General features: G+C 31.8%; 1 protein-coding gene across 2 annotated transcripts in view; it reads right to left on the bottom strand.

Moving 5' to 3' along the window:
• The window catches only part of LOC118204858 (splicing factor 3B subunit 4-like), a 75,663-nt gene that overhangs the window by 15,337 nt on the left and 45,199 nt on the right, over nucleotides 1-15,127 (bottom strand). For both annotated transcript variants that reach the window (XM_085821569.1, XM_085821570.1), the window contains 2 exons: nucleotides 10,181-10,507; nucleotides 6,179-6,373 (listed from right to left, as the gene is read on the bottom strand). In XM_085821569.1, the coding sequence (XP_085677695.1) occupies nucleotides 6,179-6,373; nucleotides 10,181-10,507 (522 nt within the window). The remainder of the gene's footprint in view (nucleotides 1-6,178; nucleotides 6,374-10,180; nucleotides 10,508-15,127) is intronic.

The following is a 15,127-nucleotide window of genomic DNA, read 5'->3' as shown; positions in this document are numbered from 1 at the left end:
CAGCGATTATCTTGATTATTTAATTAAATTATTGAATTATTAATTAGATTTATTGACTAGATTAATAATTAGATTTATTGAATCTGGTGGAAAGACTGTGAAGTTGGACTTTGCCTTGAACCCTGTTTTGAACTCTATCATACCAAACTGCATTTCTAAGGTATTTTTACCTCAGTGCTTTATATTTCCTTAAATTTTATACATTTTACTTTTTATATTATGCAACAAATAGAAATGGACTGTAATTCGACTGAAATTTATTTAAAAGAATTTTTTTTTTGGCGATAACATATGAAATTGGTTTTTCTGGCAACTTAGTTTTTCACAATAAAAATCCATATAAAAAAATATTTTCTAGAAAGAAAAAATGCATTTTTCAATTCTTCAATATATATAGATTTAAAATATGCAAAAAAGATAGCACAATTTTTAAAGCAATTTCGGTCCACAAATTGAGCAGTCAGAGGGTTAAATTGTAAGTTTTCAGTTTCTTTATAATAAAAAAAAATCCCTTTCTATAATGCCTGCCAAATGATAAGATTAGAAGCATTTTTCATATTTTCCATGCTTGTGCCTAGTGAAAAGGAGAGAAAAAAAAAAAGGGAAGATACACATGTTAAGAAAAAGATTCTAGTATCAAGAACATTGAAATACAGTCAAAAGTCTTTAATCTGGACACCTCGGGACTTCGGCGATTCTGGATTATCGGTTTTTCTGGATTATAGATCATCAGTTTAACTCTGGTAAGATGGCATGCAGAAATTATAAAATTAAAAATATGAAACCATAATTTATGAAATAAAGAGCAATTATGATCTAAACGGTATCAAAATTTAGAAAAAAAAAAAGCTTTATATTTATTTGTTTACTTTATTAAACATTTCTTTCAACGCGCGCATGTGTAATGCATACATTACGCATAGTCGAAATTACAAAATTGCAACCAGAAAACTATTCGATTTGTATTTGTGATATTTATAATGACGAGGAATTTGATTTAAATCATATCAAAGATGGAGTACATGGAGATGAAATACTACATTTAGTAAGGAATTATAAGCTGAATAAAATAAAAACATCTGCCCTGAAGATAAGGATAGTGCTGACAGATCAACTTCCAGTTCATTGTGCGCCACGAAGAAAATAAAGAAACGCACTGAAGATGAAGCTCATCGACAGAATCATGAAAATAAATGGAATATAACAATATAAGAAATGGATGCTTTTATAGCAATTTTATGTGCACATGGTATATATTGTGCAGTACATGTCAAAACAAACCAGATAAATTTGGAATCAAGTTCTGGTTAACTGCAGATGTTGACTCAAAACATCTAATATATGGATTCCCGTATCTTGGAAAAGATAACCAAAGTCCATTCAACGTTTCTCTTTTTTAACGTGTATTACTGCGACTATTAAGTCCATATGAAAACAAAGGTAGAAATGTCACTAAAGATAACTTTTTCACAACAATGAAGCTTGCAGAAGCATAGAAATCCAAAAACACCAGCCTTGTAGGAACTATAAAACGCTCAAGAAGAGAAATACCAGTCTCTGTGAAAATGTCAAAATCCCCATTGCATGCGACTGGGATACTAACGCATAAAGACATCAGTCTAACTGTTTATCAAGGGAAAAAAGGATAAAAACGTTTTGTCGCTAAGTAATCTTCATCTAAATTATAGATACTCCCAAAAAATTATAGTTCGACTGTCTTACCGGCGACCATGTGCGCAAACATGCATGCGCCATTTTGACCGATTTATTCTCAAAATGGGGTGGATGGAATCAGGGTGGAATCATGTTGTAGGGATTTTTTTCCGTTTTACTTTTTCCCTGTTTATTTCCACAGCGTTCAAAGGGCACAGACAGAAGGAGACAAAATTACTTCTAAGTAATCTGCGCTGATATGCTGATCATATGTTTAATATTAAGCATTTATGTATATATTCTTAAAAATACAAGTGTTTTCTAAAATTAGTTTTGCAGTATAACATTATTTTATAAAAAAAAACATAATAAGTAAATTTTATTATAAATATTCAATTATTATATTTTATATATGATTTTTCATTATTATATTATTATTACAATGAATTCTAATAATTTAATTATAATAATTATATAGCAATAATAATTATCATAATTATGTTGTAATTGATAATTAGTTTATCTTCGAGCTACGATCTATCTGCATTATTACACACTGAAAAAATTTCCTATTAATTAATTATAATGATTATACAGTGATAAATAATTATTATATTTTTTGAGTAATTATAATAACTATATTATAATAAATAAATATTACATCGCTTCGATTTTTGCGCTGAAAGCTATATGCAGTATTACATGTACTGAGGAGCTAAAAAACAAAATTTCTTACCTCATTACTTACTATTCTGTATCACAGTCACTACACATATCCAAGTTGTCTTCCTCTTCATCAGGGGAAATAATCAAAGATTCGCATAAATCTTCAATCAAACCATCTTTTTTCCAGTAGTCATTTTCGACATGAGTACAGTACTTCTTTTAAATTTTTCTATCATTACTCTTCTTTTGTAATTTTTAATAATTTATTCATTTCCATGTCTCCAGTTGTGTTGCAGTTCCGAAAAAATTGCTCTTTTCATCCCATACGAATTCAATTGCATTAATGTTGCAGTGGTATGGGGGCAGACGTAGAGCCGTGAAACCATGTTTTTTTAGCACTGAATCTAATTTATATGACTTTTCTTTAGGAGCATTTTGTTTCACAAACTCCATTAACTCCACTATCCGTAAAGCTGGAGAGAACTGAACATTTTTGTTAAGTAACCAATGGCTAATTTCTTCTTTTCGGCTTGCCATAGTTGGACAATTATTTACTTGAACAGTGAGGTAGGAGGCATTGTGTCACTACAGCATTTGGTGGAAGATTCGGAATGAGTTTTTTGGAAGTCCACTTTTCAAAAACAGTAGAATTCATTTGCCCGTGATAGTCCCCAGATATGGTATTTGCTTTGTATACTAGAGACGTATCAGGTAAAAATCCTGTATCTCCTCCAGCACATAAAACAATAATTATTTTCAATGCATTGCCGCTTTGCAAGATGCCAAAAACTTCTTCTGATTGCCAACACTTTGAGAATGTTATGTTGCTATACACCCAGGTTTTGTCCAAGTAAATGAGATGTCTTCTTTCACGAGGAAATTGCCTCACTTTTCTAAGATACTGCGTACTTGTTTCCATACAAATCCAATACTATGCAGTTCATTTCTTAATGTTTCTTTTTCCCATTTAAAATCAATCTTTTCTTGCAGCATAGGAAGTAATTTTGAAAGGGATGGAATTTTTTTCCCCTTAATATAAAATTCATGAACAGTTCTTCGAATCATATCACATTCAAAACCATCTAAACCAATCCTGTTTAATACTTCTTTTTTGGGCTCTTTTTTTTTTTTTTCGAGGAACTAAAAACTGGCTCTTCCTTCCTTTCTGCCTCTCAGCGAATTTTCTTTATTGTCATCAGAGATACTCCTGCAATGCTGCTGGCTCTTTTCGTAGGCTGTGAGATGGAAATGCTAAGTTCTCCATTCTTGGCTTCGATTTCACAAAATGGAATGACATTATGCAGCCATTTTTTAGTATCACTGTGAAAAGCTTTGTTTTTACCAACATAACTCATTTTAACAATAAAAACAAGCTATCCCTAACGCTTGCACAAAAGATACGCAACATTGACAAATGTTAAGTAAACAATCAACCACGATCTAAAAAAATCCCACGTAAATGTGGTGGAAACATATTGGTTTTCTTTCTTTACGACAAAAAAGAATGCATCTGCTAAAGAATATAGTTCCTTGATTTTAGTGACCTTATCTTTAAAAGTAAGCAATGAACTATGCATTGTTCATATAAAATTCATACATTATGAAAAAAATTTCAACATTCTAGGTTTCTGGGCTGCAAACCAATTTGAATATTAGTATTTATTTCTACAAATCTAAAAAAATGAAAAAAAAAAAAAAAAATAACACTAAAGGCGCGAAAGACAATTGATGCAACATCATCACCCAATGACATAAGGATTTTCCCTCCCTCGATCATATAAATTCCCTTTTACTTACGAAGAGAGAACTTCCACGTGACCTCTCACCTCGCAGCACTTAACTGACACCCCTTTTGGATGATTCTATGTGTTTTGGCAAAATGCCAACAGAGGCATCGAAATAGATAGTCGAACTATACCTGATACAATTGCTTACTACCACGCAACTAAATTCGGTATGGATGTGATTGACCAAATGGCAAGGAAGTATACTGTCAAGTCTGCTTCACATAGGTGGCTTGTGCAGGTTTTTTACACTATTTTGGACCTTGCTGCTATCGATGCCTGGATTTTATACAAAGCCGTATCTGGAAAATCTACAAGTAGACGGCATTCATTCAAGACTTAGTTGAAGAATTGAGAGAAAAGTTTGTTCTGTCCCGGCAAAACAAGGTGACATATAGGTGTACAGCAACCACCGAAAACAGCAATTTAAGCGTAAATGAGTCCAATGCCATAGTTTAAAATGTGAAAATAAAATCCAAGATATTTGTTCAAATGCAAAGCCCTATTTGTGTAAATGTACAAAACTTATGACTAAATTTTGTGCACAATGCATACAATAAATTGGATTAAAAAAAAATCTGTAAAACTAGTAACTGGTAAAATTTTTATTTTTTTTCTACAATTATGTCTGAATTTATTTAAATGATAAAATCTGTTTTAACCAAAATTAGAAAAATTATGTTTTATTTTGTTTAAAAGACGTTATTATACTTATGGAAATAAAATTTTAAATAATACAATTTTCGAAAAATTTAGGTAATTTCCATTGATATATATAAAATATTTAATGCAAATTTTGAGAAATATTGATTGTTACATGAAAGTAAAATGTTTTAGTTAGCTAAATTAATCACTTGTGTATATTTTTAGGTGTTTTCTATTTAGGCTCAAATTGATCCTCACCGCGGTTCTAGTGTTAAGTGACTACGGATCATTGTGTACATGGGGAGAACATGTGCAATGCCCAATCCCCCCCTTTTTTTTAAAGCAGAAACAAATTGGTATATACAGAACAGCACATAAAAAATTATGTAAGGATTTCTTGAAAAAAGTAAGTGTTTTATCACAGATGTTTTTTAAACATTTTATTGATTGATTGCTCTTGTATAGAATTCTTAGTGCTCTGTCATTCTCAAGGTGGCTGTTGCTTTTCACGTATTAGTTTGGTGAACAATTAGTCACTAATGTTTGGCAACTTTTCAGGCCGGGGGAGGGTGCAGATTAGCTGAAAGTATCAAAATTGTTTAAAAAATCCAAATTTCTTTAACACATGCTGGATGCTTCCAAACTGAAAGAAGAAACTTATTCATTTTCCAGTAAAGTCTTTAAATTCATTAACAATAATAAAGAAAACTAAAGATAAAAATATATTTTTATAATATAAAAAGAATATGAAAGTTTGGAAATGGTAAGGATTCTGATGCAGATGACACTGGTGTGCCAAACAGCTGTTGAATTAGAAAATGCACTTCAGATCCTTTCATGGTCTTCAGTTGAAATGAAGAGAGGTAAAAATATCCAAAATTTCATCAAAAATTCTAATGCATAGGAAAATACTGCTGAAAAACTGCAAACACAAACATTAAACAAAGAATGCAAATGCAAAGCTTAAAATTTTAACTATTTGAATTTGATTCTTAGTGTAACTACTTAATGTGATCACACATGATTACAGCACAAATGACCATATTATGCAGAAGAGACAATATAATTAGCAAAAGCTCTTAAAAGTCTGCTGCTTGGAATTCAGCAAGTTTATATTAACAATCCTTTTTTTTTTTTAATTATTTTTTTTATTTAGTCACAATTTAAAGTCCAAGCTACTATTCACGTTTTGTCATTTAATTAGACATCTACATTAGTAAGAAATATTTATTAAATCAACATAAATAACTTATATATTCTTAATGGTAAAAATCAAGTTAACATTTTAATACTAAATTATAAATGAAATAAAAAATATTATGCAGAAGAAAAATTACATATTAAACTTAAGTTATTTAAACTTAAGTTATGTAAATAATTTATAAATATGATTTAAACTAACAGTTCTAAACTGAAACTACATGACATACCCATTGGTGGAGGTGGTGGAGGCAATGGTGGCTGATCAGTTGACTTAGGAGGCGGTGGAGGCTGCTCTGTACTGCTTGGTGGCATTGGAATCTGAGATGTAGAACTAGATGCAGGGGGCAATGGTGGTGGAGGAGGAGGCATGCCACTGAAAGATGAAACTGGAGGAGCGGGTGGTGGTGGTGGCATAATATGACCTAGAAACAAACCAAAATGCTTGAACTCCAATGAAAACTGTCAACAAAATTTACTGTTACAGAAAGTATGGAAAAGAAAAAAATATTACTCTTTTTTTAATAATGAAACAAAATGTACATAAATCATAAAATACCTTGAATGTATTAAGAACAAAATTGAAATAATAGATTAAAAATTTTTAAAACCAATTACTGGAAATTTAGATTTAACAAGTGCACATAGAGTAATTTATATACACCGATAATGAAAGCAAATAAACCATGATTATGATTACAGTTAAAAGTAAATAAATTATTTATCAGTTTTTAAGAATTAAATATGAATGTTAGAAGTTACACTAGAAAGAATTATATGAATTGCAACTTAAATTATTGAAATTTCAAATAAATCCTTTCATAATTTTTTCTTTGTAAGCAGGATCTTATTTTTTAAAGACAATGAAAATAAAACTTTAATTAGCTGGGTTCAGTTAAATTCAATTTTGGATATTTAATTATCAATGTTTAATATTTCAAAATTTTTATACGGACTTTATTTTTTATAAAGTGTGAGTAGTTTTTGCTATTACTATATTCCTATTCAATAGAATTTAACAATATTTAATATTCTGGAAGCATCAGACGAAGCCAAAAAGTAGAAGGTCAGAATGAGAATGCACAAAATACTTCTAATTAAAATTTTTGTAAATGAATTCTGCATTTAGTACCTGCAAAGAAAATTCTTTCTAATTCTTTGAATTGAATTTTAAAAAGGATTACTGTGCAGAGATTTTACTGTAAAAGAATGCACAAAATATTTAAGAATAAACATAATGGGGGGGGATTTAATTTATGGATTTGATATTTGCAGAAAAATCTAATACTTGTAAAATCTTAGAAAATTTATGAAAATAATTATGGAAATTCACCACATATAAATTATTATATCATATATACATAAGATGTAAGGAAATATAATAGCTGCTTTAAAAAGAATATTCTAGATTTGGTGCTCTCCCTTTAAATTCATCTGTTCTCCCGACTCTGTGAACTGAAGGTTCAATGAAAATGGGCTCCCGGTTAAAAACCTATCCCAGTATTTCCGAATGTTGATGAGCATATTGCTGGAAAAGTAAGGTGCAAGTCCAAGAGTAACGTGAGCAGACGAGTTGATGTTGTTGACGAGTGTTCTAAGATAATAAGCACTGAGTAGGCAAGTGAAGATTACTTTCAGCAGCATAGCTGGCGCCATCTATTGACCATTCCAGAAGATCGTAACTCTGGGGAGGAGTCAGAGCAGTCTTGGGCCAAAGAGGAGGAAGGTGATTGATTAGGTAGGCGAGTGATCCTCAGTGCGCAATGGGGAGGGGGACTCTTTCCAATGACATATAATTTTGAAAGGGGAAGTAAAGGGAGGGGAGGGGTTAACCTGCTAGATGAGAGTTATTAAAATTTTAAGATATTTACTGAAGGATTGCAATTAAGAGAAAATGAGGGGCTAACTATTTACTGAAGTATCAGATTATTTAGAATGAGTTATTTGCTTCTTCGAGCTTTATAAATATTATATAATTTTTTTTTCATAATTGTATTTGCATTTCTTAACTCTAGTTTTGGTTGATAAGTAGTGTTAATTTGGATAGTTGAATGACGAAAATTGATTCAAGTTCTTTAATTGCGCATAGAAATTCTAAGAAGGCTGACGGAGATTTGTTTGGAAATTTTTGATTATGATTATGTTTGGATGTGGAGGGGATAGACTGATTTAAATTAATTTCAGGCTGTTGTGATTTGTGATACCGTGGTTTATTGAGAATTGGTTCCAAGTATGATCTTTTTGGCTGATTTGCATTAGTAGTTTTTGGTTTGGGGAATTTTAAACAACCACAATAAGACACACGATGAGAATTACTGTAATTTACACAGATGGGATTTCTAGAAAGCCTTTTTTAGGGCAGAGTGAAGTCTTATGTTCTCCTGTGCATTTAACACAGTGTGGAGCTAAGAAACAATTTTCGGAGGAGTGATTCCATTTTTGACAGTTATGGCACTGTGTAATGAGATTTTTGCTAATGTATCTTTGGATGTCAACTATGAATAGTGAAAAGTATGTGATGTTATAAATTGAGTCAATGTTGGGTATTTGTATTTAGAAGAAATTGTACTTGAAATAGTGGCATGGGTTGGCGTGTACGTAATCATGTCCTTTGCACTACTTTATGAACTGAGTATCCTAGGTCTGTTAAAATGTCACTAATTTCTGTGGTGTAAATGTCGACAGGTAGTCCTCAAATTACAACTTTGAATTTTTTTTTTTTTTTTTTTGTGTGTTGTGTATTGATGATATAGTGTTCTACTGAGTGACTTTTAAGATAAGTGGTGAGTGTTCTGTGGTCGTCAGAAGTGTTTGGAAAAACTTTAAGAAATTCTCCACTAACTTTACTGTAAAATTTGGTAAATGATTATTCGGAGAGTTGTTTTAGATAAACATTCTGCTTGATGTTAGCTGGGGGTTTGATCATGATCGGTGGTACAGACTTTTTCTTAGGCAGTGGAGATGTTTGTTCCTCAAGATCTTTGGGTTGGCTGTTTTGGATATTTTCCTTGTCAGAGTTATTTTTTGCACTATCTGCATTTAAGTTATTAAATTTATTACTTATTGTTATAGGGTTTTTCGCTACATGCTCTTTTTTAACCAATTTTGGCTATGCGAGTGGGTTTAATGAATCCATCATTTTGCGTTGAATTATCATCAGAGAAATCAGAGTTATCTTGTTGTTTTCTTTTTAAGTGTTGCAAGTTAATGTTACTAGCCGATTTTGAGGGGGAGGGTTCAGCACATTGAGAAATTAAAAGATCTTGCTTACCTATGAGGTAGTCCTTCTATATCCTGTTTTCTCGAATGGTATTTGCAAAAACCTCGGTGTAGTTATCTGGAGTGGTGACCGGTCTGCTCACATCGAACTGTATTTTCATTTCTTGTTCTGATTCAATTTCAGAGTCCATAATCTGAATTTGTATATTTAGTTCAGAAAGTTGTGCGTCTAGGTTTAGTCCGTCATCAGGGTCAGAGAGTCCATATTTCGTAGTGATCATCAGTGAAGTGAAGCAGTGGTAAACATCAGTGAAGACATCTATAGGCGCACTCCAATCAGAAAAGCATTTGTCCGGAGGAAGAATATCATTGTTTGACTTAAATTCATGGCTCGCCATTCGAGAATCTTCTATGTTATGTAACAACCTCAAATTAACCAATCATAGCTTGTCTCTACAATTATCTCAGACTTAGTATAAATACTGCTGGCAAGTTAATTGCATCATTCTTCCCTTCCCTAACTTCTACTCTGTCAACATCGCGTCGCTTTCCTTTTTCTCAACTGCCTACGCCATTTCTTGCTAAAAGTCAATGTGCATAGAAATTTATCATATTTCATTATGATTGGATAAATATCTACTGAGATGATTTTATATACGTTGAAATAAAGATTGGAAATTCGTCTAATTCATTTTTGTGTCAGCATTATCTGTTCGTCTTCCCTGCCTGCCACTATGAAATTACGACTACACTTCAAAATCATTACATAAGGAAAACATTTAGGGGGAGGGCACCAAGTCTAGAACACTAATTTTGAGGTCGTCAATTATTTTTAAAGCAGCTACTGTATTTTTTTATATCTTACATACATGCAATCACGACTATTCTTCAAAATCATAACATGTATATATTATATATTCATCAAATTGCTGCTATACCCATAACTACAGAAACAGATTAGATGTCACACATACAATAAATAAAATTAGAGCACAAAGTTTGAAATTACTTACTTGTAGGAGGTGGAGGTGGAGCGGATGGGAAGCTGGTTGGTGGTGGAGCTGGAGGTCGCACAGGTAATGGAGGTGGTGGTGGCAATGAGCTAGGTGGCAATGGTGGAGGTGGTGGCATTGGTGCCCCAGATGAAGTAACAATTGCAGGAGTAGACATTGGAATTGATGGTGGAGGAGGCATAATTGATGGTGGGGGTGGCATTGGAGGGGGAGGAACTATATGGGTTGGAACTGGCATAGGTCCACCAGCTGTAGGAGGAGCATCAGCAAAGAGTTGATGAGGTCGATCGGCATGTGACAATGGATTCTGTGCTGCTAGTAAACGCTCTGAAAGAACACAAATAATAAGTATTGATTTGAAATTACTGATTTAAAAACAATCAGAATACTTTTGGTATAAAAGCAAATAACACAAAACCAAAATAGAACTGAAATTCAAAATCCTGAACACAGTACATAAAATTAGCTTTGAGTGCAATTATATATTAAACAATTTACAAACACTTTTATTGTAAAGTTTTAAAAATAAATATTGATTATCATATTTGTATTTGAATTCCATTTATGAATGTCTGACTCATAAAATGGCAAAAGAAATGTTCTCAGATTATATCATTTTAAAATTATGAATGCATTTAAAAATATTAGAAGATTTTAAATTAAGAAGAAAGTTTCCATTCTTTTCATATTAAAATTTATGTAAACTTATTTCAAGCTATAAAAATCAATGGAGATGCAGAAATTAAGTTAGGTTATGCTGAAGCAGTGAACAACTAAGCAATTCAAGTAGGGTATCTCAACAGAGGGATTTTTAAAGGAAATTAGCCTATCTTCAAGTTATACATGGAATGAAATCCATGTATTCAGTCATCAGACATAAACATGGAGCATAGTACCAATACTCAACAGTCTTATTCACTGGTAAGGTGACTTTTGTGCCCCCCCCCAAATTTCTTACTTTATATAAAACATAAAACAAACATCATCTTAAACCTTCCTTAATGAAAATACAGATGTGCAGAGAACTATCAAACAGAATGTTGTAAGACAGATATGCAAGCATGAAGCATACTTCCATAAAAACATTTATTTAAATACTGCATGGGTTAAACATGAAATATTTATTTACAATTATGGTTAAGCACAACAGTAAAAGGAACTGCTTTGTTACATAACAGCATAGTCAAATTGTGGGTTTGCGAGCTCTGAAATGCGACTTATTTGCAATAAATAGTAGTTTAATTTTTAAAATAGAAATCATGCAATGACATGTTTCTTTATTAATTGCTAATTTACTTTCTTAAATTATATCATGTTTATAATAATTTAATTAATGTCAAACTCTCTCCTGCAGCCTTATCATCAGAGTAACAAACAAAATTGCATATAATTCCATTTCTGGCAATTACTATTCTGTCTATGTTATTTTTTAAACAGATAATGGCCATTGGAATAGCACGGAATGTACAAATATGAAGTTAAAGCAACACCCTCTAATATTTTTTGTCTCAGATTAATTTTATTTCAGCCAGTTTCTACTTACATTCCATCTGAGCAATCCTCTTATTCACAGCAGTTGTGATCCACCTGGAAGATTTGCTATGATGTAGAGTACTACTTTTATTCATGCCTTGAATGGCTTTGTAACTGCTGAAGAAACCTCTTTCACCCTGCAGTCTATGCAGGGTTCTTTTAATTTATGGAAGAATTTTAATCAAAGGATTTTGACTGATGAGATGAACCTTCCTGCTCATATTTGGGTAGGAGACTTGTCTCAGTTTCCTGGGAGTGTGCTTCGATATTAATTCCCCATCTCAAAGCAAGTCAGGTCATTTTTATGCACTTCCATCACAGCTTTCGCAATAATTCACAGTAGTATGCTGCAATAAACATTTTTTCACATAAAACTCTTTCAAAATAATTCCTTGGTAATCCTAGGCAGAGATTGTAATTTATTTCATCAAGGGCCATGCATACTGAAATATTTGAGGTCACGAAGAGAATCATGGGATTGACAATGATTTCACTTCTATTCAAACTTTTTAATTCATGTTTTATCAACTGATGTTATTTAAGGTAGAAATCTTTCACATTCACCATCAAATCTTCATATCAATAATGTTGCATCAAGCAATGAAGGATTAACTAAACACAAACTTCTTTCTTCTGCAAATTTCTGTCAAAATACGGTATACTGATGTCAGTGAAATCACTTTAGCATGTGATATTTTCTTGTCTATTGTCCTTTTAACTCAGCACAAATATTGCACTACATTAGAGCTTGCACTATGCTTTTTGCTGCCTAATATTTCTAAAGTTTTTCACTCTTAGTACTGTCGCTCGCAACAGTTGCATGTTGCCCTGGCTCTGATGCCCAGCATTATACTTCTTTAATCTTTTTTTTTTTTCTTTTTTTGGGAGGGGGTCTTCTTTATTTTTGATCATCATGTATGTCTGACACATTCTTCATAAAAGCTTAGTAGTCCAATGGAAAGTCATACTATGATCTACATAATTGTTCAGCTGTGTAAATATTTAGTTTTTAAGCCTAATCTTATGATACAGAAGTCACACTATTCTGATATGCCTATACACTCCATTTCAAACAATCATTTAAACTTCATTTCAGATTTATTTTCTGCACACAGATTGCATAACCATTGTGCTGACAGTAAATTAGAAAAATATTTATTTTAAAATTTCTTCTCAGTTATTTTACTCAGAAATTTAAGATGAGACGGTAAGCCTTTTGACTGCTTTTATGGGTTCAATAGTTAACAGTTAGACAGGGTTTGTACACATTTTGCCACACAGAAATGAAGTACTTCTAAGGACCTTTTAAGGACCATTAATGAAAAAAATTAAGGACCTATGAGCAAATGCGAACTGAATAAATTCAATTAAAAATATTGTCTATGCCTGAATTTCACTTTTGTAATACCATCCTAAAAATGAAATAGATCCCTAAGTAATATGCATTATTACTAAACATGAATTAGTTCACATAATTATTAATAAGTTTGAGAATAAAATAAACTTTAAGCAATTTATAAAATAGCATTAAATATTTTACACTTATAATAGTTGGACACATTTGAAAGAAGATAAGTGACATTTACGTTTTACTAACAGTTAGCTTTATGTTGATTTTTTTTATGTCTCATTTTGTCACATACTTAAGCAGTCTGGAGGTTTAGTAAATAGCAGGTAGATTTTATGTAAAACGGCATAGGTTAAAATGAGAAGTAAGATCATAATCAGCATGATTCATAACCAAAAGACAATGTTGTCACCGCTGCTGCTTTTTTAGAGAGAGACCTGCTGATTGGAACAAACCTGAAAGGCCTGATGTAGGCACGGTTGGCAAGTGTTGAAAGTTAGGCTCTGTTTGATGCAGTTAGTGTCGTAGGTTCGTGTAGAGTTCCAGGGGTTATAACCCAGTTAATATACCTTAAGGTTCCAATAAGCCATTAAAGCAATAGAGGTGATAAGTTATTTTGTATTATTGTAAGTCTCACTAGATGCAAAGAATAAGTTTTACTAGAATTTTTACATTTTTGTATTTTATCTTGTGACCACAGTGAGTATTAATGAAGAGCAATAATTCACTTTAATATGTAGACATAATTTTTAAGGGTAAGCAGTTAGTTATAAATAACTAAATTAGGTAGTTTGATAACCTTAGTCATTATGGATTTACATGGCCACAATTAAATTTTATTATTAAAATGTAATAAAGTTTCACAGTTTTCTTCCTGTACCATTAATTCTGATTTACCTTGTATTTTGGGAAAGCTTAAAATTCAACATATAAGGATGAAAGTTTGACTGGTAAACAGTTGTAATATGGGCATATGTGCTCAGCATGAACTACTATATTTATTTTGCAACAGGTTATCTATGTCCAGAATTATTGGAATGATTCAAGATAAAAAACTTTCAATACTTCATATACTTTTCATATATTCATTACTTTTAGCTCTTTAGTGGCTGTGGTGTGGTTGTGAGGGGAGGTTAGCATTTTCTATCTAAACAAAACAAAAAGTAAAGCCCCAAAACATATTTTGGAGTGGCTTGCACCTTTTGATGCCATAGCAATAGAGAATAGATTCTGAGAAATTATGTTCATTTAACATAGCAAACTGCACTCTTTGTGAATTAAGCCACTCATTATCTTGTTCTGTCTAATATCATTATTCTTATTGAAATTAGTTTTAATGAATGATAATGTCTCTTTTTTATGTTTTTCCTGAAACTGTACATCGAATGGATATCAGAATTTTGCACACACTGATAAAATAAAATAACTTTTTAAAAACTGATGTTAAAGTAAGACTATCCAAAAATTTTAGGAATATTTTAATATAAGATTTGAGATGTATGGCATTGCAAGATCATGAAAGCACATGTCTGCAGATGTTTTCAAAAGTGTTGGCATAATTTGTAAACAACTACCAAATTCATGATGATGGAGAGAACCAGAGATGTTAAGATTTTTAATTATCCCAAGAAAAAACGAAATTTTCTGATTAATGTTTGGTTTAGTTCAGTTAAATATGGCAAAGCACACTAGGGCAATCTGCCTAAGCGAAGGGATGCCTTTGTGAAGGGCTTTCTAAGGGAAAATGGTTTGTATACAAATTACACATGCAGAAAACCACAAAAGCATATATGCAACCAGCCCATTCACCTGGATTCAAACTCAGGTCAGAACTACCAGCGTTCAATAATTTTCACCACTCGACCGCTGATGAGCCCTTTTGATTCATGGAATGTGAAAAGAAATCCTAAATGAAAATGATTAAATTGAAATTGTAATCATCAATCAACAGAATGGTGAATATTTGTAGTACGGTTTTAAATCTGGAAAATATTGTCATTTCATCTTTGTGTGACACTTCAAATTTCACATTTCTTCGTGTCAATTCATGCGATGGTGATTCAGAA

Source organism: Stegodyphus dumicola, chromosome 8 (genome assembly GCF_044657685.1).
Source record: "Stegodyphus dumicola isolate Sdum_Otavi_A_Nest chromosome 8, ASM4465768v1".
Taxonomy (NCBI): Eukaryota; Metazoa; Arthropoda; class Arachnida; order Araneae; family Eresidae; genus Stegodyphus; species Stegodyphus dumicola.
Note: the sequence above shows the minus strand (reverse complement) of the source record. Positions and strands in the feature narration are given on the sequence as shown.